The following is a 25,125-nucleotide window of genomic DNA, read 5'->3' on the forward strand; positions in this document are numbered from 1 at the left end:
AAGCTTTCCTCCTTTGTAATGTGAACAAAATTGTTTCAATAAGCCAATCAGTCACCAGATATAGTAAATCACAGCCTCTAAGTGGTTATGTTGGATTGGGGGGTGAACTTAGGGGAATAAAATACAGAAAAATGCCAAATATAAACACTAAGTATAGCACATCAAATGGAGTTAAAAACAGGAGGAAAGTGTTTATCTAAAAGGGAGAGGTAGCTTATGATAAAGGAATTAAAGGAGGCAAAATCAGCAATGCTGAAAATGAGAAGTGAAAGTTTGATGACCTTACCTTGGACAAATATATGGGGCAGGGCCCAACAGGTCCAAGGACAGCCCAATGGCAACTGTGCTATAACATCCCTTACAGGTACCCAAATTTCAAGTGAAGTTGTGTTCATTTCCATCTAATATGAAAGGGTGAATAATTTAGATAATATAGATACATATAAAGTATATTTCTTCTACATAAGAATTTAATAATAATTGGCATAAGATAGAGAGAAACTTATCTCAGATCCAAACAGAAGATACCTTATCAGTTTTCAAACTTGTAAACTTTACTGTGAGAAATTATTAAATTGCTTCTACTTACATTTGCATCAAGATAGAGGGCTAATATAATGCTTCACAAATCTTCTCTTTATTTTCATAACCAGTTACTGAAAATGTGAGATTTTATTTCCTTAAAATGTTATGACTGGTGTAAGGGAGATAACTGAATGATATACATAAGGTGTGGTAACCTCTAATACAGTATCCATGTAATATAGATGAGTTCATCAACAACCTATATTAACTTCATTGCAATTAAATTATCTCAAAACACATTACTGATAAAGTGAGAACCTAACATTTAGACTCCTATATTTAGTGGAGACCTCAAGAGTCATGTAATTTTAATTTCTAAGATGACGCAGCTCTTTCATATCACATAGTTCATATTTTCTACAATGCCAGCATGTAGAGTGCAGCCTTCCATAACCATGCAGATATCATCTTATGCCAATTTGGATTCTTGCGATGAGATGCAAAGTTTCAAGAACAGTGTGGATTTGAATGGAATGAATACGCACTGTGTGACTAAAATGGTTATCATTCTGTAATGTTGGACCAAACATGGAAATTCCACAAGATCAGCTTGACACAAAGAAATAGGATTAATTGAAAGTCAATAGTAGATTATAATTGGGCTTATACAAGTGCCAATGGCAAATGCTGACTTAAGGAAACTGTTCTTGTTTGTTGGTATTCACTGCTACTTCAACAAAAGGGAATGCAAGAGAACTGAACTAACTACATGAACAATTTCAAAGCAGGAAAGTGTAAAAAAAAGGACAATTAGAGCAGGACAATTCAAATCAAAGTGGGAAGAAATACCATATCCTTAATAAATTACCTAAAAATTACTCATGCCAGAACATCCCACATGGTACAAGTGACCTATCTACAAGTGTACTTAGAGTGTTCTCTATCCTGGTTTATGGCATGCCTTACAAGAACAAGATAGCTGTTTTTGTACACATGATTTTTCATCTTTTGCAGGTAAAATAGCCAATATTTGGCCAAAATCAATTATATTATGTTTACATAACTTATTTTGTTGCATGCATTCCAATCTAGGAGGTAACAGCACATACATAAAGGCATCAGTTAACACAAGCCTATATCTATCATAGCTATAGTTATCAAAAGTCCCCATCCAAAGCCAACTTGTGCTATTTTCTGAAGATTTCATACATTTTATTCTTAAAGAACTTTCAATATTTGGCCAAAACTGTTCAGTACACATTTGTTTTCCTACATCAAACTAGTATAGTTCATAAATGCCGCCCACATGTATGCGTTTCTATGGATACACTGTGAGGCTATTCTTTCCTTTAGGTATCACGGTACCAATTGTTTTTCCATATACCTCAATGCTAATGTTTTGTGAAATAAATATACTTTCTGTCCTACTTGGGCATGCATGTCACACACTGTCATATAGAACAATGCTAGATTGTCAATTTGACAATGACATAACCAGGTACTCCATTGCATTTAAGAGAGATATCTCTACTGGAACTAGACAGGGGTAAGAGTTATCTAGTCACAACAAGCACATTTTCAGCCATGTGTACCATATTTTAAAAAAATCATAAAAAATACAAAATATGATCTAGATAGAAATTAACACAAACTCACATGTTGCCAAGAGGCTCAACATTTTTTTAAGCCAAACAGAAAGTACAACTCTTACATAATGCACCAATCACAGCTAGTGTTGTTCTTTAATTCTGAATACAATGTTCCATACACCTTAAGCTCTGCCCACCTGGACTTGCGCAATTGGTACCGTTATACCTTATAGGTTACTGCATTTGTATGGGAAAATAGGAACGAGTTTTCGGAATGAATACTGCACGAACTTGTGAGTGCAGTATATCCTTCCGACAAAACGAGTTCATATTTTCCCATACAAATGCAGTAACCTTTTTATTATATGCTCATTTTTTTAATTCTACCCAATGTTTAATTATATAAACAAAATATACTACAAGAAACAAGGTAAATGAATGAATGCCGTATTCCAAATTAAATACACAAGCGCAGATTTGACATTACAAAATGACATTATTAATGCGCACATAGCTCCGCCCAGATAAATTTGAACTTAGTCGCGCGGTCGACATAACTTTCGAAAGAAAAAGGGCGTGTCTAGTTAAAATTGAAATTTGCAGTCATATTGTGAATGACTGGGCATTGCAACGACTTTCCATTTGATCTGGAGTGAATATATTTTGGTGTTTTGTTTCGATTCGACGAAAGTTTGATTTTGGACTGGATTCATCTGTGCAAATTATACATGAAATACATCGGATTGAAGTGGCGCTGGAGAAGCGTGTTTACGTCTGTAAATGTGTTTCTGTTGCTGAATGTTTGAAATCATAACGTGGGAAAAATATGAATTCTTTCAATTGCAATTTTCAAAAACACGCTATGTAATTTAATGTGTATTTCATGTTGAGTGCAGTAAGTAGGATGCAATTGCACTTATCGAAATTACAGTACACTTTCGAAATGTGTAATCCAGATTGAAAACCTATGACATGGCTCATGTAAATCGGATTTGCAGAATTAAGAAAAAACATTTTGAGGAAATTCAGGATGTAAAACTAAGTATATTTTATTTTGCCATTCTTATCACCAGCTAAAGAAAACAGTATATGCCTTGTTATTTGTAAGGACCTAATCCGTCATTTATACAAGGTAGCTAGCCTAAAACCGTAACATTGTATCAACGCAAAATGTCAAGACAGCTGGGGTTTTTTGCAGTCCACGAAACATGTTTTAGTTCATTCAGAAACAAATAAACCACCACAACGTAAAGAGCCTCTTACGCGAGTGTACATGATCTGTTTACAAATCAAAAGTGCTGGCGTCTGAGTCCATTGTTTATTTACAAAAGAAAGTAGTTCCTTTATTCACGTGAATGCTATATGTGTATTGTCGCGCGCGTTCAATATCGGGGAATATTGAACGATTCTGTCAATGTAAAGTTAACGGGGAAAAAAATGAGCATATAATAATTCGCCTTATTATCCTAAACCTAATGATGTTGGCAGGGAATATTTGTCCATGATTCAGTCCAACTCCTACACTTTCATTTCTATAAAACCGAAACAAGTTATAGATATTTACATTAAAGGAGGTACATATAGTACACTGCTTCTGTGGCAAAACTACAACATCACTTAACATATTACAATGACATGTCAGGCACGTATCAGCCTAGTGGTATAATAGTACCTTTTGTCACTTTTGATATTTGTTTTTCATTTTCAATAATTTTAACATTTTTGTTCATTTTTCAGTCAATCCTATCGAGAGCAAAACTCATGATACCTATCCCTTTCCTGGATACTTTATAAATACGAACTTCCTATATGTAAAATCCTCAACAAATTGGTCCATCTCCTAACAGACATTTTGGTAGGCCAGGTATATATAGATGGCTCAGTCGTCTACTTGTCATGGAGTTTGCTCGCAGACAAGGAATCGATACGTTCATTGCAAGCAGTTGATATGTAATCACCGAAATTATTTAGCTTGTGATAATTTGTACTTTAAATTAATAACCCCAATTCATGCCCAGGTGGCCAAAACGTACATTCAGTATATATGCATTTTGTCGGTAAGCATTTATTATTAATAACGGTTAAAGGCTGGTTGGTTTTTTTATCTCGTGCAGTATTTATATTGTTCCTACCTGCCTTATTCTTCATTACCACAACCAGTTCTCATAAATACAATGCAAAACGATTTTGCAAGACCACAAGTACTTGCAAAGACATATATATGCTTTAAATACATGTTTTTGGAGAATATCATTTCTCTCATTACTTTTGCAAAAGCAGAATTTTTATTAATACTTAAACTTTTGGATTTTCGTATTCCAAAATGGCACCTGTAAAAATTATTTTTCTCTTAGGGTCATAAATTTGAGGTTATATAGGAGGCGCAACATCCATGAAATAAGTACCCACTAACAAAAAAGAATTCACAATGGCACCAGTAGATTCCCGAGTAGAAAAAAGTAACCAATTTTCTGACTGTTCTAGAAAGAGAAGAAAGTTCTGGACAACAGAACAATTGACCAAACCATAAGGAGCTGATTTACTAAGTTCACTGGTAATATTAAACAGAGCAGTGTAAAGAAACTGTTTATCAGCAATATTACGCAGAACTAATGTAAAGACTGCATTTACTTATAATATTACAGTGTGAAGACACTTGCTTATACTAGACATATATCAAAATTAAAGCTGAACTCCTAGGGATAAGAGATAGGGCAAATGAAGATCGATGACTTTGATAATACTAAAATCATATACAAGAGAACACTAATCGGTAACAGTGAAGACCGAGTAATGAAAACATTTAATAAAATTAGTTATAAATTGTTATTTCAGCTCGTAGTCCAGTGTTGTCCCACCTGTGTGCATCCCTAGAGGGTCTTCAGACAATCCGTGCCTCTGACATGCAAGACATTTTTATTGAAGAATTTGATAATCATCAGGACCTTCACAGCGAGGCTTGTTTCCTCTTTTTTACATCCTGTCGATGGCTGGCCGTTCGACTGGACTGGTTATGTGTACTGTTTGTAACAGGAGTGTCATTTTGTTGTGTTTTTGCAGCAGCTAGTAAGTTTTCCAGAAAGAAAATTTGAAAAAGCATTATATTTGCTCTTGTGCGTTAAATGAAAGATAGCATCATGTTTTCGGATCCCCAGTGTACCTAGAATTAAATTTGCGCGAAGTATATCAGGAATCTGACATATCTATTGTTCGAAGACTCTACAAATTTATAGTTAGAACAAAATCAATTTGTATTTAATTTGCAGGAAAATATATGTGTGTGTATATTCTAATATGACTGTAGCTTTGGATGCATATATTATGTCTTTAATGAATTATGGATACATTGAAGTAATTAAATGAATTTTGGCTTTATGCATCATATAAGAGAAGAACCTGTTGTTGTTGCCTTGGGTTTAACGATATTTGTTTCAGCACACAATATATAATTGGTGGTCAGTATAATACTAAAGGAAGAAGAGGGAGAAAGCCCAATAAAAACCACCGACCCACAGGAAGATTCTGACAAGCTTTCTCACATACCCACGGTGGCCTAGCCTGATAAACTAACCCATGCAGACAGAGGTGGTATGTGGATTATAAGTAAAGGCGAGCGTCTTAGACCATTCGGCCACCCGTAGCCCCACAGAATTGATGACCATTTTACCATGGGGTTTTTAATAAAGTATTAAAATGATGTATAGTTTGCCTTAAAAGAGGGTGATGCCAAATTTAAAGCCAATATGGCTGCTACAGTGGCTAATTTAAAAGATATATTGCTCACTAATATCAAAGATTGTTTCAAAACTCACCATTTAACATGCTGATCTTAGCTTGATTCCCCAGAAATCCGTTTCAAACAGTGGAACATTAAACACTTCAATGGACACTACTTTAGGAATGCACATAAGCTGAACATAAGCCATTCTGTCAATGAGGAAGATTTCAAACTCATGCAGAATTGCCACTGTTAGTAGTTTACTCCTGAACATCTTTCACATGGGTCTAAATTTTCACTATAATGATGGACCGTGACCCAGCTCTACACTTACACAATAAGAAGCCCTGTAATTTTTCGGTTTCACGGTATCACGGAACTTATTTCGTAAACATGTTTTACCGTTCACTACGTTCTTAATAATTATTGTATGCCTTGACATAATTTATTATGATGGTTATTCGGAGATATTTTGATCCCAGACTTCTTTGTGCAAAATGTGCTAACGATTGGTGGTTAGTTGTTTTAATAGCATTTCTACCACATTATTGGCTATATCATACACACACCTTGATGTTAGGTGCATTTCCCATGGTAACACTGAAGCAAGGTGTGTATCGAATTCAAAATCTTTGAAGAATTGGTCCACACTAAACCAAGTGTGTTACCTTGTCTCTGTGCATGTATTGGCATTCCATCTGGTTCATTGCTCATCTTCACTTCACCCGATGGCAAGATATTGGTATAATTTTTCGGAGAGATATAGTTGTGGAAACAATAAACTGCAGTTTAAAGAATTTGTTGTCAGTCAAATAAAAAGCTTTTCTACTTGTTTGATACAGACGAACAAGTTTGGACTTAAGAACAGAAGTTTTATATTATTTAGACCAGATATCATTTGTATGATGTGGTAAATCACATTTAGATTAGATCCTACTTATGAATGATATACAGATAGCACAATTTAATCCAATAGAGTATTTAAAGCAAATATATTATACCGAAGTGTACACAAAAACAGAGTGGTGTCAATATTATCATGAGGAACATCTTCTGTTTCAGACCTCAATCCGGGTCTGGTTGGCCTATCTATGACATATGCTACAAGCCTAATGGTTATATTTGAATGGGGAGTCCGACAGAGTGCCGAAGTTGAAAATCAGGTAGATTCCACATGATATTGCTTGATATTTGTTTAAAAATATTACATAACAAGCTTGCAGTTTCCATTCAAAGTCATCCTTAATTATACTGACTTTTATTTAGTCATTTTTATTTCTTTTGGACATAAACAAATATTTGCCAATATGAATCTTTCATATCCTCTAATTGTGTGACATCTTTAAACAAGACATTTGTTTATGTTCTTATGTTTTCGGATACGATTGTAGTTTCCCAATGATAAGACCAAAATTATTTTAATAATGTTTGCAGGTCAAAGGGAACAGCAGTTTTCTGTATGTTTTATCATTAATAAATGAGAATTAAATTGATAAAACTCCGGAGTACTTAGCTTCACTATTTAATATGGCCTGGTATAATAAAACAAATCAGGGTTAAGTACCATATTTATTGTAATAATGCACATATCTTAAAACATGTTAATGCACAAACCATTCTCTTTGGTTAAAACTTTCATATGAGATCAATTGTTTTCATCACCGCATGCAAGGCAGAGGGGAAATGGTTAATAAAAACCACCTGAAACATTACCTAGGACATTGTAACTGTCGTGAAGGTCATTGTTTGATGTACCCTTACACCTTAACTTAGTGTGATTCATGTGTGATTTAGATTTTTAACGTAGCTTTAACAATTTTCCAGTCATATTGCTACGATGTCTGCAGTGTGGCCGTTTATAGTAATGTCTAACACTGGGGCATCATGCCGCAGACATGTAGCATGATGTCCCACCCAGTCACATTATCCTGACACCAGGCCGACGAGTCCTAACACTAACCTCTTAATGCTGAGCGCCAAGCGAGGCAGCTGTTGGTACCATTTTTGTAAGTCTTTGGTATGACTCGGCCGGGGATCGAACCCACGACCTCCCGCATCCGAGGCGGACACTCTAACCACTAGGCCACCGGAGCGGTTTTTCATCTTAACCTCGTGGTTTGTATTTGTTCAGAACGAAATCCTTTCACTTTTAAAGTAGAAATGAACTCAAAATTGCATATGAAGTAAACCAGGTAATACACCCTTGTGGACAGATCTAACATCCGCTTTTTCGTCCTTGCAAATTATAACGTGGCTTGCTAAACCATCTTATCTAGATACCATTATTTGCAAAAGTTATCCAATAATAAATCAAATCTTCAACTTAGAGTGCTATCTTGAACTCTTAATTATCTGTTAGGATAGGATATATATTATAGACCAAGGAATGCTCAGGACACCTTTACTACTGGATCAAGAAAACAATCATATCTGCAAAAGGTATTAATGATAATCAGCTAGTCAAATAAAATACAGTATATATATGCATCCATATCTGATGAGATACAGGTTTCAAACTATATATTCATGTGTTATGAAAGGATAGATAATGGTCAATTCTTTGGTTTGCCCATCCATGTCTGACTATATGACTATACTTCTGCAGTCAGTAAACTTTTAAATAAAAAGTCACATATTTAGTTAATATGTCTTGTCTTAAAAATGGTAAAATGTTGCCAAAGAGATATTGTTTTTCACTGACTCCTAAAGAAGGATTAGAATGACATTTGAAACATAATTGTGCAGTTCTAGCAGGAAGATATACAGCTTATATGATGCATATCTGATTATGACCACTGTTATCGATCTCATTAAATCAATTAAACTTATAATATACAAATAAATACATAAGGTTATACTGAATGAGCATTTTATTATCTTTGAGTCTGGGTAAAGCTCACTGTTATGGGGAAAAAAGCTAGGGTGGGGAATAAGAAACAAATAACCTCACATGTCATTGTAACAGAAGCACATCTGAAATCGGCAGCTTTACAATGTGAGCTTATATTTTCTGAAAACTTTCAACGACAGGTTTGGTCAGTAATAAATGAAAGTGGCTCCTTTCACGCATCCAACATGGCCATGACAGCAGCCATCTTGAAAATGTTTTCGCTGCTTCTCCAGGACGGCTGGTGATAACATGGATTTACACAAAAGAACTTTTTTTATGATGTTTAGGTCATCTTGAATGAAAATGATTCCAATATTCTAGCATTATTGCCGGAATGGTATCATTTTGAAATGTTTTATCGCTTCTTCTCAACAAAGTCATATTGATATGGGGTTTTGCACCAAAAAACTACTTAAAATATTTAGTTGACACTAAATAAAATGGTTCAGCTTGGATACATATTGTATGTGTGTGAAGGGGATTGGATATAAAACAAGTGCATATTGTGCCATAACATATATTCTCTGCATACTATAAACATACAGCATGTTTTTAGCATGTTATATTTCTCATGGACCATGTTACAATAATAAATAATTAATGCAAACCAGTGTAACGTAGTCGAGCTGACCCTTTGAGACCGGGCAGGGTTTTAAAAAAACAATAAACACGTTCGTGGATGACAAATGACAATATATTAAACACTGGTGCTAATGATATGAAAATAACACAGAAAAGCATATAAAATGAATATAAAACACATATGAAATATACTTTGACTACTATGTCACATTCATGTAGTCAAAAAGTTCTAGCAACTCCATATAAACTTCATGTATACAAATATCCCTAGCAAACTTTCATATAAACAAATGCTTGTTGCAAACCTATATAATCAATTACTGGTTGCAAACATTTATGTAGTCAGACACTACTGTCATAATTCACATGTAGTCAAACCACTACTTGTTATTATGCTTTTACTTGTAGTCAATACACTACTTGTTATTGTGCTTTACGAAACTGGATAATTATTGTAAATAATAAAAGAGTTGACTAAAAAACATTCGACTCACCCAACTGTTTGGCTCTAACTAAATTACAATGGTACCTGCCCGACAGCTGAATATGTTTAGAGCTTCCCTCTATATTGGCTGTGCCCTTCAATATCTCTACCCGATATATATAGTAGTGCGCAATAATATATTATTTCGCACGTGCAGCGCGAGCAATAAAAGCGTCACGCGATACGACGAAAAATTACATTTACAGAAATATTACGGCGCGTGAAAAAAGACAACTTGATTATATGAAAAGTATGGAGACTAAATGAGCCATATCGGGCATTTCGTAACAGCCAGTGTAGTCTCGATTGAATAACAAATGAAGGGTTTATATCTCGTTTATTCACTGGAAAGATTTTTAATATTAGATCCACAAACAGTTTAGGTTTCTTTCAAAAGATCACAAAGTGGTGACCACTGGTAAAAGTTATTGTAATTATGACGATTCACAGTTACCAAGTTCTTGGTACTTTTCTGGCCCAGATTCAGCCTTTAATCATATTGTAATTTGTGAAGAATTAAAAACGGCTTTTCTATATCAACATTAGAATGAGGCAATGACAAAACGAACAAGCTCACCTAGCAAGAAACATTCAAAGCTGAGTTTTCCTGTGGCTGCATTTTTAAGATTGCAGACTTTTCTCCAATACCCTCATTCTAACAACGTTAAGCCGAAAGTGAAAGTTCTTGAGTTGGACTTAATGTTTTCCTTGGTCTCATATTTCTTAGCCAGTCGGTTTTTTATTATTGGAAGAAAGCACACGTTTCGGTATTTAGACATGAATTGAACATAAAAGATGCATAAGATCTCTCAAATATAGTAATAAAAACAATTTGAACAGTGCAAAACAATTAAATAATACAAAAAAATTAAACTACTTACTCAGCGTTTCTTGGCGAAATCATTGTTGTGTCTGTCTCTACCTTTTATCTAACCGCTGCAATAGCGTCAGCAGCTGATTGTGTTTTCAAACAATCGAACGCCACTAATTATTGCTGGATTCTGTGATAGAACACATACGAACGCCATCAGAACAAATGTTTGCCTTTTAAATATTACTTTTCTGTTTTTAAGATCACTACTACAAAAGTGTGTATGGTAGATCTCCTTTAAAATGGAATGTTTGTCCTACGACCAATAAAAAAAATGTTTATTGATATATACTCAATTCAAAGGCATGTCACTTGAAGAGATTTCCGAAACTCACAGCCTATCTTGTTTGAGATGTTAATTAAGAGGGGCATTAAACAAGAGCCATTCTGTGTAGTGATTTTCTAAATTGTTATCAAGTGGGTGTACCACTAATTAAAAGAGTGATAATAATTGTTCATGGGAAAGTCTTTGAATGTATAAAGAGCTTCAGATAATGATTATTGATTGAAGGATAATATATTAAGGTACAACAAAGATCTAATAATAAGTTATATATATATATATATATATATATATATATATATATATATATATATATATATATATATATATATATATATATATATATATATATATATATATATATATATATATATATATATATATATATATAATTACACTATTAAACATATGTACACTCAGAATTTGTATATGTCCGTTGTATGTATGTAAGGGTTTTGTTATTTTCACCTGAAGTTTTGTCGCTATTACTATATGACATAAAGTATATGCATGATATAAATAAATAACAAATATGGGTATGATGTAGACACAGATGAACAAACTTTAATTACATAGTGATGAATATGGATTAAAGAGATTGTTTGAATTAAATGTAGGTTTTCAAAAAGGAGGTTTAACGAAAGTATGAAATGACGGTGCTTTGAAAATCCCCAAACAAATTATTGTTCTTACTATAAATATCTTGATCCAGTATTTTTATCCTGTGGTGTTTGGAATATGATGGTATAATCGCAACCCTGCATGAAAGAATAACAACAAATCGTTAAGGAAACGTTTATAAATACCTTGAGAATTTTTCATTAAATACCCGGTTGTATTCATTTTGTATGGCTCTAAAGATAGAAAGGAACTTCAGGATGTCAAACATGGAATATAATTTGTCACAGTTTCCCATCTCATGCTCTAACTGTGTATAAATATGCTCGTAATCGTGCATATTATTTATGAGTTGGGTCTGTGGCCTTCATTACTTTAAAAAGATGTATTGAAACTCCAAGACCTATCCATTGCAGCAGAAAATATTACGGGGCTATGCAAGATATTGAATCAATATATACAGAAACGTCATAATAGTAAATTATAATAATAACAGTAGCAACAAATACCACACATAATAACAACAACTGCTATATAGGAGGACTATAATGATACTTCTGCTACATCTATTCAATGATACAGATAAATAGACAAGATACAGTTAATTGTGCATTAAACGTTTGCAATCCCATCATCGTTGTCTTATAATCTACGACATTTATCTAATGTACAATGAGACGCTACATGTCAATGGAATATTGTTTTAGTGAATATTGATTAACCTAAGTATCCATACATACTGTATCCGTCACTTCCATCCCATAAGTGCAAATATTTCATTTAGTACTGGTGAGGGGAAGAACATATTGTTTTACAGGTAATACAGCATTAATAAACGCCTTTCTCCAGTTCGGGTTTTAAAGCTTTATCAACACAATCAACTGTGCAAACACGGGCGTGTGCTTATTGTTGTGCCTTTCGATCAGTCTATTTAATGGCTAAAATGAACCTTAAAAATATGGATCATTTAATAGTTAGTATTTTAGCAAGATCAAGGTAACGAAAAACAATAAAGAGAACTAATCTGAATGTTTAATTCAGCGTGTCGAATATGCTACTTACGGTGCTCCTATTTCCTATTTCCAAGGACATCATATACATCAGGATGACTATTGTCGATATAATGTTTGCAGTATCTGTAAAGAAATAAATGCTCCCCGTTGTTGGTGTGCTTGACAAAGTAAATCTCCGACAGCCTGGAGTTTCACAATCACAATATATAGTTACTGGGCTTTATGTCCTTTGCTAGTACCTTATTGCTTGCTAAGCGCACGCTTAAAAAATATGTCACACTTGAATACTATTCAGTCAATTGTAATAAATATGTTTTGTATTTTAAGTATGGAGAAGAATCTGACCTCTAGGAAACGCTGCCGCTGGTCACAAACTTTATTGAAATTAATTTCAACACTCTCATTCAATGCAGTGATTTGTGATAACATCTGTTCTAAAGCATGTCTCCATCATGTACTTAATGTCAGACGAATTATGTTGTTCGACTCTGTGTACTTTACAGGTGCAAATTAGCTTAATGGATTCTCCCACATCAGAATTTGAGACGACATATCACCCTAACAATTTTCGGCCTATTAAGTGATCCCTGAAAGGATATTATTTATATATAACCTCCTTGGTGTGAGTCTTACGCTCTAACAACTCAACCATCACAGATCCCTCAAAGAGCAATCTGAATAACAAATCAATCTGAATATATGAGTGGTATATTCTGATAAGAGACTAAGATAGATTGTTGACTCAAATATGCAATTCAGTTCTCATTACTTCATTACTGTACACATCAAGCATGATAAATTTGCTATTTAATTAAGGGATAGTCTAATATTGTATATTTGATTTTATTACTTGACGTAGATGTTTTTAATATGATTTTAGAGTCTGAATAAATCTTTATTTATGCTTTGGACAGCATAAAAATGAAATATTTTGCCATATGAAAATAAATAGTAACATATGGTACATACATCACTAATTTTAAAATCTGCAGTTCACAAAGAAAACCCCTATTTACGCAAGCTGCGTTTCATTAATTGCTTACTTTAATCAATTTAATTTAAAATTCATGAAATTTCGTTTGATACAGGCTGCATTGATAACTCCTGTTAAAATCTACTGAATGTAGATACTGATTGGCTCAATACTGGATAGTATGCCTATCCCATTGCAATACCTGTTACATGATATGTTTCAATTTTTATGTTTGAAACCATAGGGTTTCTTCCACAAGATTATATTAAATTGATTAAATGTAGAGATTTGACAGAATTGTTTTGATTTGTAAAATATAATGTCATCTGGACACGACCTCTAATTCATCTTGTCAGATTATTACATCAACAATATTTCCTTGCTAGGTATCCATGACATTGTCACAGGTGTCATTTTTATCGGTTTTTCAGATAGTCTCTGTTGAGAGAGTGTTAGATTATACAAATCTCCCATCAGAAGCCTTATTGGAATCTGAAGACTCTACTAAGCCACCCCCTGGCTGGCCAGCGGATGGGGTCATTAAATGTGAAGATGCAGCTTTGAAGTATGGAGACGACAAACCGTTGGTTCTCCAGGACCTAAACTTCACCATTAATGGAAAGGAAAAGGTAAACTCATGGGGTGTGTAACCCATATAGCATCGTTTGTAAGACTCAAAGTGTATGTGCTAAACGGTGCAATAAGTAAAAACACTTTTAACGTCGATTGAAGCAATTTGTTTACTTATTCTCTATAGCCATAAAACTGCAAGATCACTGCATATAATAATAGAACAGCATCATGTCAGTATTCGTTCGAACCAGAAGATGTGAAGATAATAACAGACTGACAAAATCCTTGATAAAATTAAGTTGTGTAGCATATATAAATATAAGAGAAACTGAAATGTGTCTTAAGAAGGTTTATGGTAGACCATTGGATTGACCTGTATTTTCATTTATGTCTTGTTGATAAGTGGTCTCCTTTGGTATTTCATCTCAGCAACACTGTTTGTTACCTGAAAGTATGATAGCTGTTCACTCAGTATGTTAATAAATTGAAAGAATATGATGTCCTAATTGTAATGTGTAAATGTACCAAACAGCACATATTAAATGTTTTATAGCATGATTATAAGTTTTGACTTAAGAAACAATTATAAATTAAATCAATAAATGTAATGGCAGGAAAGTAGTAATAAATAATCAGATTACTTCATTTTCTTGCATAATGACAGATTAATTGAAGGAATTAAAAATATATTTGATTTAATGAACATGAAATAATCATTGCTTTATTGCAACAATACAAATAATTACATGCCTTATATAGATTTAAAACGTGTTAATGGCTCTGGACTCTAGTTCAGAAATATATATATAAACAGCAAAGGCTTATATTGGTGGGATGACACTTTCAGCATGGTATATCCCTTATAGAAATGCAGTATGCATAGAACGTTCAGTGCTTGATGTGCTTCAATAATACATTGCATTTACAGCATCAACACTGGTCTGTGCTCCTTCTCAGCATGGATGCAGTCATGCTAAACTGATTTAAAAATATCACAGTTCTGCTTTCCAGGATGAATTGCTATCAAGTGAATTTGCAAGTTACAGACATGCTGAACTGACTTTTATTATTTAATAACAATTCTGTCTCCTAAAATGTACTCCTATAAAAATGAACATAATGCAGTCATTATAAATGTACATTCATGTACCAGACAAGGAACAAATTAATCAATACCGTATTCATGCTGTAAAAACTTTATCTCTTCAATCTGGAAGAAACAAATTCTATAGTTAAGCTGCTTGTACTTTGTAGTATAATGTGATATTTGCTATAATCGAAAGGTACGTTTCGACCGCTAGTTACTCATTTTTATTAACTGGGTAATATAGTTCAAAGTAAAATTCTTGCTTTTATAAATGAAAAATAGATTTGTGTTTTTAACCACGTATATATCTACCTCAGAACCATTACATTATATATATTTCACGTGCTAAACCCCTGCATAAATAAATCTTCAATCAGTCAAATGAACGCAAAAATCAGATTCCAGTCTTGCTACATCCTAAGATACCCTCTCATATAGACCGTGGTTTCTCCTTTTTAAAATAATCCTGATATATACCGAACTTGCGACCAATATATTTCATCTGGAGGTACCAAGACATCAACATTACTTAAAACAACTGTGGTGATTTCTCATGACTTTTTTATATACCGGTTTCTTGATCTGATAGATACTTGAGGATTTACAGATTTTCAGCATGCAAGAAACATTAATAATAATAATAATAATAATAATAATAATAATCCGTTTATAGTAGATTAGAACATTAAATGAATGTGATTTTAGTTCTTATATTACACATTTCCGTACAGTATCCATGTTTATTTAATGAGTATTTGTTTACCAAAACGCAGAAAAAATCATTATTTATGAAATTCTTTCCATTTTCTTTCTATCATTAGATTGTTACTGTACATGTTGTTGTAAATAGCGTGAAATACTAGCATAGCTGTTATTATTATTATTATTATTATTATTATTATTATTATCCGTTACCAGAAGATAACAAACAAATGGGCATCCATTTTCATGCTGAACCCAAACTTCAACATGTATATATCCTAGCATATTTTTTTATGTTGTGCATGTATGTTTGGAGAAGAGACAGGGTTAAGGAGACCTATCCCATTCTGTCAGCAGTAAAGGCGTATGCTACACGAATTAACTTTGAAAGAAGCGGAGCTGACATTATTTTTGTAGGTACAGGTTTAAGTAAGGTCACGCTCTATACTCTATAGCTAAACTTACATGAATGATACACCAAAGTAGAGTTATCTTAATAATACCTAAGATATATACGATTACTTTTCTTTATAATCTAACCCTATGCAAAATACCGTAGAGTGACAAATAACTTATATGTGGTGCATCTCCAGACCCAGAACTCGATTTCAAGCATAGCAAGCAATATTAGTGCATGCACTGCATCTGGTCATATAATCTTTGCGATAACGGTTGCGCATAGAAAATCATGGAATTATCATGTTGGTGAGTGCGCTGCATTTTGACGGTTTACATGATTGCAGTTTGGCATGCAATCGCTACGCAGATTTTCCTCCACTGTTTAATCAAATAAGGTGACCACATAATTTTGCTCTATCTAATCACTGATACGATAAAATTGTAGATCATGGTTACTAACTGATATTTCTGCCAAACTACAGATTTTAGTGCAATGTTGTCAGATAATGAGATAACTGTATCAGATAATTACATTCAAGCTCATCAATCGCATTCCCGACTGTTTACAACTTTATTTTTTGTCACATCTCAAATTTTACAATTGCCACATGCAGTGAAGATCATTGAGGGAAGTTCAGAAATCATGTACACGTAGATATGCTTCACAATTTTATTACTACTTTATTATGTAAACTAATGTTACATTCTATTTCATTTGTCTCCAGGAAGAAAGTGAATACTTTTGCAAGGATCTAAAGTAAGAAACATTTACCAGATATGATGTAACAGCACTTTCAGAATTGGCTTGAAAGGGTCATACCTTTGCCAATATTTATCACACAACATTGCAACTGGTGTATTTTAAGGACAAAAAGAAATAAACAAAATTATAATTAATTGACTAGTTTGTTTATTATGAAATTAAACGAATTCGAGGAAAAGCATTGTGTTTCTCCATGTCCAGGAATCAGCCATTGTCCAATTGTCTACCAAAGTTCTCCGTACTCCAATCAGCAGTGATGATGTTCATTAGCATCAGAATCGTGTCTTGCTTTATACAGTTTTCCTTTATGCTATACTTGTTATTCATAAGTGCCACGAAATATATTTAACCATTGTTTGCACTATGTACTGAGTGTTTCTGCCGAAATCATATTTGGTCTGTTTTATGTCGCCATCGCCAAAGGACGGAAGCTTTATATTAAAAAAAACTCAAGTGTTTGGTCACACCTTTGATCTCTTTATTACTTGTAACACCTCAACAAAATCCCCGTTAACCTAAAGTCTGCAAATTGTAACAGTAAGGTAATAAATTGTTGTGTACACACGTTAGCCTTAATCCTATTACTCAATCATGCATCAATGCACATGTAGCAGCTACTGCTATAGCAGGTCCGGTCCACAGTAGACTGGGTTTGGCTGGTTTCTGAAAAATGTGAATAGAGCACACAAAATACAATTTTCTCATTTGTGTAAAACAAATTATTTTCCATAGCGGTAGATTTCAGCTATATTACAATACATACGGTAAAAAGATGATCTTCATAAAGGAAAAGGACACTAATGGGGATAAATATTAATAATTCTCTAGTCTTTCAACAATTTCAAAATAAAATTCATCAACGCAATCGAAGTGTGCTCAGGAAAATTATATTTTTATTTTGGACAATTACGATGAGCACGTGACTTAGAAAATCAGGACTCCCAGCGTCGTGCTGTCAGATATATTGAGCACTGTTGATCCTAACCATTTGACTACCATGCACCCAACAAAATGGATATAGTATTATATGCTGAAGTGAAATAAAAAGTGACTAAATCCACAACGGAAATATTCAAGGTTTTCCTTCGTACTGGTGAATGCGACTGTGAGACATTCTTTAGACTGAAAAGCTTGCCTTTTTGCCGTTATACTGAACACCTTGAATTTCTGAAATGTTTCCTTAATATTTATTTTGATATAAATCAAATCATACTCCCACTAAGGATCCATTATTTGCTCTATATGCAATAGTTTTGCAAATAAAAACAGTTTTGAAAAGATACAATGTAACAGCTAATGAAATATGTTTTTGTTTGAAGTGTTATTGCAAATGAAACATAGCAGTATCTCAACTGGTCATGGAGAGGTTTAATTTAACAAATTGTTCAATGTTATGATAGGAACTATTGATTATTCCACAACTGTATGAAAGTCTTTAACATTTATAAATCCTGTTCAAAGTAATAATGACAAATGCGACTTCAAGCAATTATTATTTGTATTACTTTCTATTTGTTTCTTTTACCTTTTTTAATTGGTGAAGTCCCCAGCGAAACTGCAAGATTAATAGTGAAGAAAGCTAGAATATGTATGTTGAGGTTTTATAGGAAGCATGCATATGTAAAACAAGATAGGTTAAATTAACATAAGCAGCAGTTAGAAAATTGTGTCAGTGGTGCATGATGTCTCTGCCATTATTATCTAGTGCGTCACACGCTCTTCACTAAAAATATAAATAAAGACAGACGTGTCTTTGTACCGAAAGTAGCATTAATTCCCTTGCCCAAGTCCGACAACTTTCCTCTCGGACTAGTGGTATTCACAATTTAAACGGTCCAATGGCAAGTAAGTGCAATGTTTTTCTGACACTTGTTGTGGGAGGAATTGTTAGGATTCAGCAGATCTAGTATATTTCAAGTCTACTTTTCTTCTGGCTACAAAGAAATCTTTTAAAGTCTAGTCGTGTTAAAAGATTATAAATGTTCCAAATTCTGACATTCATTATCTTTTCCAAATACTATTTCACATTATTGATATGTTTATTGTTGCCCACGATATCCCTTTCACGTTGTTGTGCAAACAAATTATATTCATTTTACACCTGTGATCATGGAAGGACAAGTAAAACATTTACTTTCATTAACTAGAAGTTACTTGCTGAATACAAAATTCAGCAGTTGGCATTATCTATTACCCATTTACTCCAAATTACTTAGCTCCGTATTTAATTACAATTATTTAGCATAATTATTATAAGTAATTATATATGAATTAATTCTGTGTTTAATTAAAGTCGCTTAGTAAACATATTAAGTAATATTTTATTTAGAAAAAAATATAAATAAAACATTGGTTAGTAAAAGTATTACATAGCAATACTATTTCAATTATTAAGACTATTACTAAGTAATAATATTTTACTTAGCAAAGATATTTACTAACAATAATTTACTTAGTAAAATAATCTCAAATTAAAATATGTACATGTTTTCTTGCAACGTATTTGCATAATTTTATTTTGCTAAGCATTCCTGGAGCCTGGATGGCCGAGGCGATCTCCTTTACCGATCACTGCCATCTCGTTTCTGTCCTTTGGGTTCGATTGTTGGGCTCGGTCAATATGGTTATGTGAGAAAGCTTGCCATTAGTTCCCCGTGGGTCGGTGTTTCTTCCCTCGTTTCTTCCAGGTTCTTCCTCAACTAGATATACTGGTCATATTCATGTGCTAAAATATGGTGTTACACCGATAAAACAACGAACCAAAATCTTAGCATTACTTGCAATTAGCGATATTAACTTGTAAATACTCATCGATTTAACAAACGGCTTTAGTGTCTTTTTACCCACTTTGAGTATAAAAAAACCAACGTATTTTAACGGAAATTATTAGAGATTTGTTTCGGAACTGGGTAGTGGGAGTAGCTGAAGAATGCTCGAGGTCACTTGGAACTCCCATTCTCCTCTTCATAGATGAATGTTGATCAACGATGTCCTCGGTAAATCCCTTCTGCAATATCAGTCCTGTTATTTGTCCACAGTGACCCAGCTATGACTTATCCAATCTTAACGAACTTGTATCCAATCCCTTTTCAGAATAACATGTACATGGGGATAAACCTCCTCACCAGCCTAGAGTGAGCTTGTATTCCACTGGACATGATTCGTCTATCCTTTGCTGGCAGCTGAAGTAAAGTCTTCTTTGTCGGATTCCTCTATATAGCTGTCATTCCTGGGGACCTTAAACTCCACATCAGACTGGCTGCCCTTAAGAATAATTAAGAAACAATAAGAACAGTATCTGTACTTATTCATGAGGCATGTTGATCAGGAGTTCTGGTATCAGTTGGTGGAGTATGCTGCTAATGTTTATATATCTGATCAGATATTTATCATATATGTTGTATAAGCTTATATCTTCAAGATTGTAAATAAATCATGATTATGAGGAGCATCTGTACATCTCAATAAGATATTCTTTTGTGAGTCAGTCAGTTAGTGTACCCGCCTTAGCGCTCTTTGGGTAAAACATCTTTAATAAAAGCACAAAAACAATTTCGATCATTAATTTACTGCAGTTTCTTTAACAGATTGGAATTGTTGGGCGGACTGGTGCAGGAAAAAGTTCCATCATTACACTGTTGTTCAGGTTGGTGGAGCCCTGTAGTGGCAGAATCTTTATTGATGGAGTCGACATAAAGGAAATTGGCCTACATGATCTTAGATATAAAATCTCCATCATTCCACAGGTAATGTCACTCATGAAATCAGACATAATATCTCCATAATTTCACAGATAACAGTGTGGTTCATGATATCAGGAATAAAATCACCCTAATTCCAGTGGTGTTATTTCTCATGATCTCACGACAAATGGGTATTCATTGGGTATTGTCATTCATGATCTCGGGATCGCAATCTCCATTCTTCCGCAGTTATTGTTCTACGTGATCTAAATAAAAAAAGCAACGTCGTTCCTTAGGTATTGTCCTCCATGATCTAGGGAACAAAATCTCTGTCATCCTCTGGTATTTTCCTCTATGATCGCAGACAAACAATATCAGTCATTCCCTACCCAATATCCTTCATGATCTCAGGAATAAATTCTTCCATCATTTTACACGTGCTGTCTTTCTTGGTCTCAGGAACAGAATGCCTACAGGTAATATATTTCAGGATCTTTATAATATAATCTCCATATTTTTTTACACAGGTATCAATGTCCTTAATGATATCTGGAACAAAGTCTCTATGACTCCACATGTAATATACATTGTGATCAGGAACAAATTATTTCTTCATCCCACAGATAATGTCATTTTTTCTTTCAGGAACAAAATCTCTACCATTCTACATGTAATTTTTTTCAAGACCTTAGGAATACTTTTTCCATCATAATGTCCATATTGATCTCAGTAATAAAATCTCCATCATTCCACATGTAGTGTCCTACATGATCTCAGAGACATAATCCTCACCAGTCTCAATATGGAATAGGGACAAAATCTTCATCCTTGAGCATATAATGCTCCTTTTGCTCTCAGGAACAAAAGCCATGAACATCGGGCAGGTGATGTCCTTCATGATCTCAGGAACAAATTATCCGCCAGTCCACAGGCATTGTCCCCGTTTATTATGAAAACAAATGATTCTTCAGTCTTCAGATACTGTCCTATATGATTGTATTGCACCATGGTATCAGGAACACATTATTCCTCATTCCTCCGATAATGTCCATCTTCATCTCTGGAACAAGATCTCCATCATTCTACATGTAATGTGTGTCTTGATCTCAGGAACACGATGTCTTTCATTCTACAGGTAACGCACGTTTTGATCTCAGGAACAAAATCCCCTTGATGTCTATTCTGATCATGGGAACACAATTTCAATCATTTTACACACGTAATGTTCGTTATTATCTCATGAACCAATTCTCTCTTTGTTCCAACTGCAATGTTCTTTGTGATCTCAGGAATAAAATCCCCATACCTCAGCAGAGAATGTCTTTCTTGGCTTGAATGTTCGATTATCTATTTGAGGTTTATTGGTACCCAACAACCATCGAAGGCTAAAGACTCTTCAGTAGATTATAATATGTATTTGTTATTGTGTGTTATAGTTTGCTAAATGTCTTTTATTCTCTTCAAGTATACAATCACCTATGCTTGAATGTTCTTCAGAATGTCAGAAAAAAATATCAATCAACCAACAGGTCATGATCTTGGAAATAGAATCCTATTGATCAGAATTACTCTAATAAATTTGATTTTGGTAAAAGGAATCCTTTATGTTAACGAAACGATGTATGCTATGTTTATATTAGATATATAATAAATTAATAATGTTTTATCTGGTTTAGTTTGCATAAATTAAGATCGATTATTAATAAACCAGAAAAACCAATGTAAATAATTTGGCCTATGTTGCTGTCTCAAAATAAAGTAAAGAGACACTAGTAAAAAATATATATGTATGCCAGAGTATAATTGCGATGTGATCAAATACAAACATCGATACTTGTTATGATCCTTATTCTAATAGTTAGTAAAATATGCAAAGGAATTGTATAGAAATATCACACTAGAGTACCCTTGAGTTGTTGTATCATTAAATAATTGATTAGGGTCCTCCACAATAGGCTCAATGTTTACATAAAATAGCATGGACTTTATTGCTGAACTATCTAAATTTCAAAAATTCAGATTATATTTGCATTTCATATTTTGTTATATTCTTGGAGAGTACAAGCATTATCCTGTTGTCTGCTCATCCTACACAAACGTTTGTCACAATTTTGTTTCCAGTCCATATTTATTTCAGGACTTCATATTCTTAAATCAAACTTGATCTAAGATTTTATACTAGACAAATATTTGCCCATTGCGATGCATGTTAAGATCTCGAACGTTCCATTTGATTTTTTATCTTTGCAAAACCTTATGAGAAAGAGATAATTGTCATTTTATACCACACCTCGAGTTTTCGTCGTGGGAATGTGAGAAAAGTCAATTAATTATCTATATGTTTTAATGTGGGTTATAGGAACACTTTACATAGGGACACACTTTGCGGATTGGAATTTCACAAAGACTCGATACTGTCTGTGAAATGTAACCTTTTGGATGAGATGTCTTTATCTTACCTTATTCCGCATAATTTGTTTGAGGTATGCCCCTTGTCTGGCTTAGTACTTTGCTTTTGTATATTAAACCAAGCTTTCTTCAGAATGGTGCCATTGCGGGTGGGTGGGCATTTGTATTACAAGGACTCATTTCTTATAAGCAAATAAGTTAGCTGCTTTAATATGCTTTAATCCAGTTATATTTCTATATATTTTCCAGGATCCGGTTCTGTTTACTATGACTTTGAGAAGGAACTTGGATCCTTTTTCTGAACATGAAGATATTGAATTATGGAATTCTCTTGAAGAAGTAAACATGTTACTAAAATCATGTGTGTTCAGCATCACTGTCTCGAATATGTGCAAGGTTTAGACTTTCGTACAAGGCGCTAGAGTAGGCGAACATTTAATAAAGTAGCAAAGAAATTTGAATTCAAGCGACATAAAGTCATGCGTGTAGATGCAGTAAAACCTGTCTTGAGATACCACTCGACTCCACCAGGAAATTATTATCTCAACAGCATACGGGTTAATTTGCATGGTCAGAGTTCAACAGGGCTCAATAAAAACAAATATCAACAATGTACATTTAATATGTTCCTGCTTCATATCTCCTGTTAAAATATCACATGCATTCTTCTCAGAATAATTCTAGATAACGGTATAGATATACATAAAAAGAAACAAATTTTTCTGTTGGTGTGATGGTAACATCCGTGATTAGTTGTAATAATGACTGGAGCAGTTCTAATCACGCCATGTGTAAATATTACATACCACCTAAATCAACAGAGGAGACCTAACTCATTTGGAAACACAAAACATTATTTAAATACATCATCCAGTATAAAAAAGAAGGATTGTGTTCCTTTGAAATATGTACATCGTGGCATTATCCTTTCAACCATTAATGGTTTATTATATTGGATTTATGTGACTTTGGCATCACAAACATGGTTTTTAAAATTTATTTTAGTCTGGTTTGCAGTCCGTAGCATAGAGTTCTACCTGAAGATTTAAAGATAATTGTACGTAGTCAGCCTCATCTAATATATGTTCTTTTTATATATGGGTTCCTAGTAATCTGCACTTTGGCTGCAGACCTTCTAGTATGGATTTAATATATAAGCCCGGGTTTATATCTGGGCTTGCAATGCTGTCATTCATTGTAGTGTTGAGATTTATATTTTGCCGGATGTTCTCCGCTGCCAGTTGCATTAAACAGTTGGAAGCTTACCACAGTGTATTTATGTAATAAAATCAACCCGTGCAAAATGATTTTGGTTGAAAAAGACAAGCGGTCACTCATAGCAGAGTATGTTCAATCGTATTGTCTGTCCTTGACAAAATAAGACGAAATCGCATGCAAACTTTACTTCAGTCCCAATCCTTTCCTATGATTAGCAGATATACATGAAGATCTGATTATATCTGTTTTCCCTGTTTATATGAATCTGCACATTAAAACCAAATGCTTAGTTTAGATTAAGAAGTTTAATCTTAAAAGACATTTACAGGCAAGATAAACACAAGAACATATGAATTAAAAGAAACCCCAAAACGAATTAAATATTTGGTCAGTTCTCCCTTTATACCACTCTAAGAGCCTATTGCGACTATATGTTGCAGTATGCCCCAAGTCACATACCTTACTACTCAATCGAATATTTCACAATATTTCACATACTCAAATGAGCTACATCATACAATACTTCACCTGACCGACTCATCCAATGAGAAATAAATTAATTCGTCTATAAACCCACCTGACCTCACAGGCTAATGAAAAATTGCTCTAAACATTTCAACAGGTTCAAATAGAATATACACAACTGGACAACAATATAGCTATATAATATACTGTTTATAAAGGATCACTACAATTTACAGCCATGAACAAGTTATACACAATACAAAAGCAGTCATGTACCAAA

The 25,125-nt window shown here is 33.7% G+C and overlaps 1 protein-coding gene across 1 annotated transcript in view; it reads left to right on the forward strand.

The window, feature by feature from the left end:
• The window catches only part of LOC149800036 (ATP-binding cassette sub-family C member 4-like), a 143,292-nt gene that overhangs the window by 112,668 nt on the left and 5,499 nt on the right, over positions 1 to 25,125 (forward strand). Inside the window, exons 19-23 of the mRNA XM_089959559.1 lie at positions 4,950 to 5,180; positions 6,895 to 6,995; positions 13,978 to 14,175; positions 20,658 to 20,816; positions 23,412 to 23,501. Of these exons, the coding sequence (XP_089815685.1) occupies positions 4,950 to 5,180; positions 6,895 to 6,995; positions 13,978 to 14,175; positions 20,658 to 20,816; positions 23,412 to 23,501 (779 nt within the window). The remainder of the gene's footprint in view (positions 1 to 4,949; positions 5,181 to 6,894; positions 6,996 to 13,977; positions 14,176 to 20,657; positions 20,817 to 23,411; positions 23,502 to 25,125) is intronic.

This window comes from Sinohyriopsis cumingii, chromosome 5 (assembly GCF_028554795.1).
Source record: "Sinohyriopsis cumingii isolate HCF-2022 chromosome 5, ASM2855479v2, whole genome shotgun sequence".
Classification (NCBI taxonomy): domain Eukaryota; kingdom Metazoa; phylum Mollusca; class Bivalvia; order Unionida; family Unionidae; genus Sinohyriopsis; species Sinohyriopsis cumingii.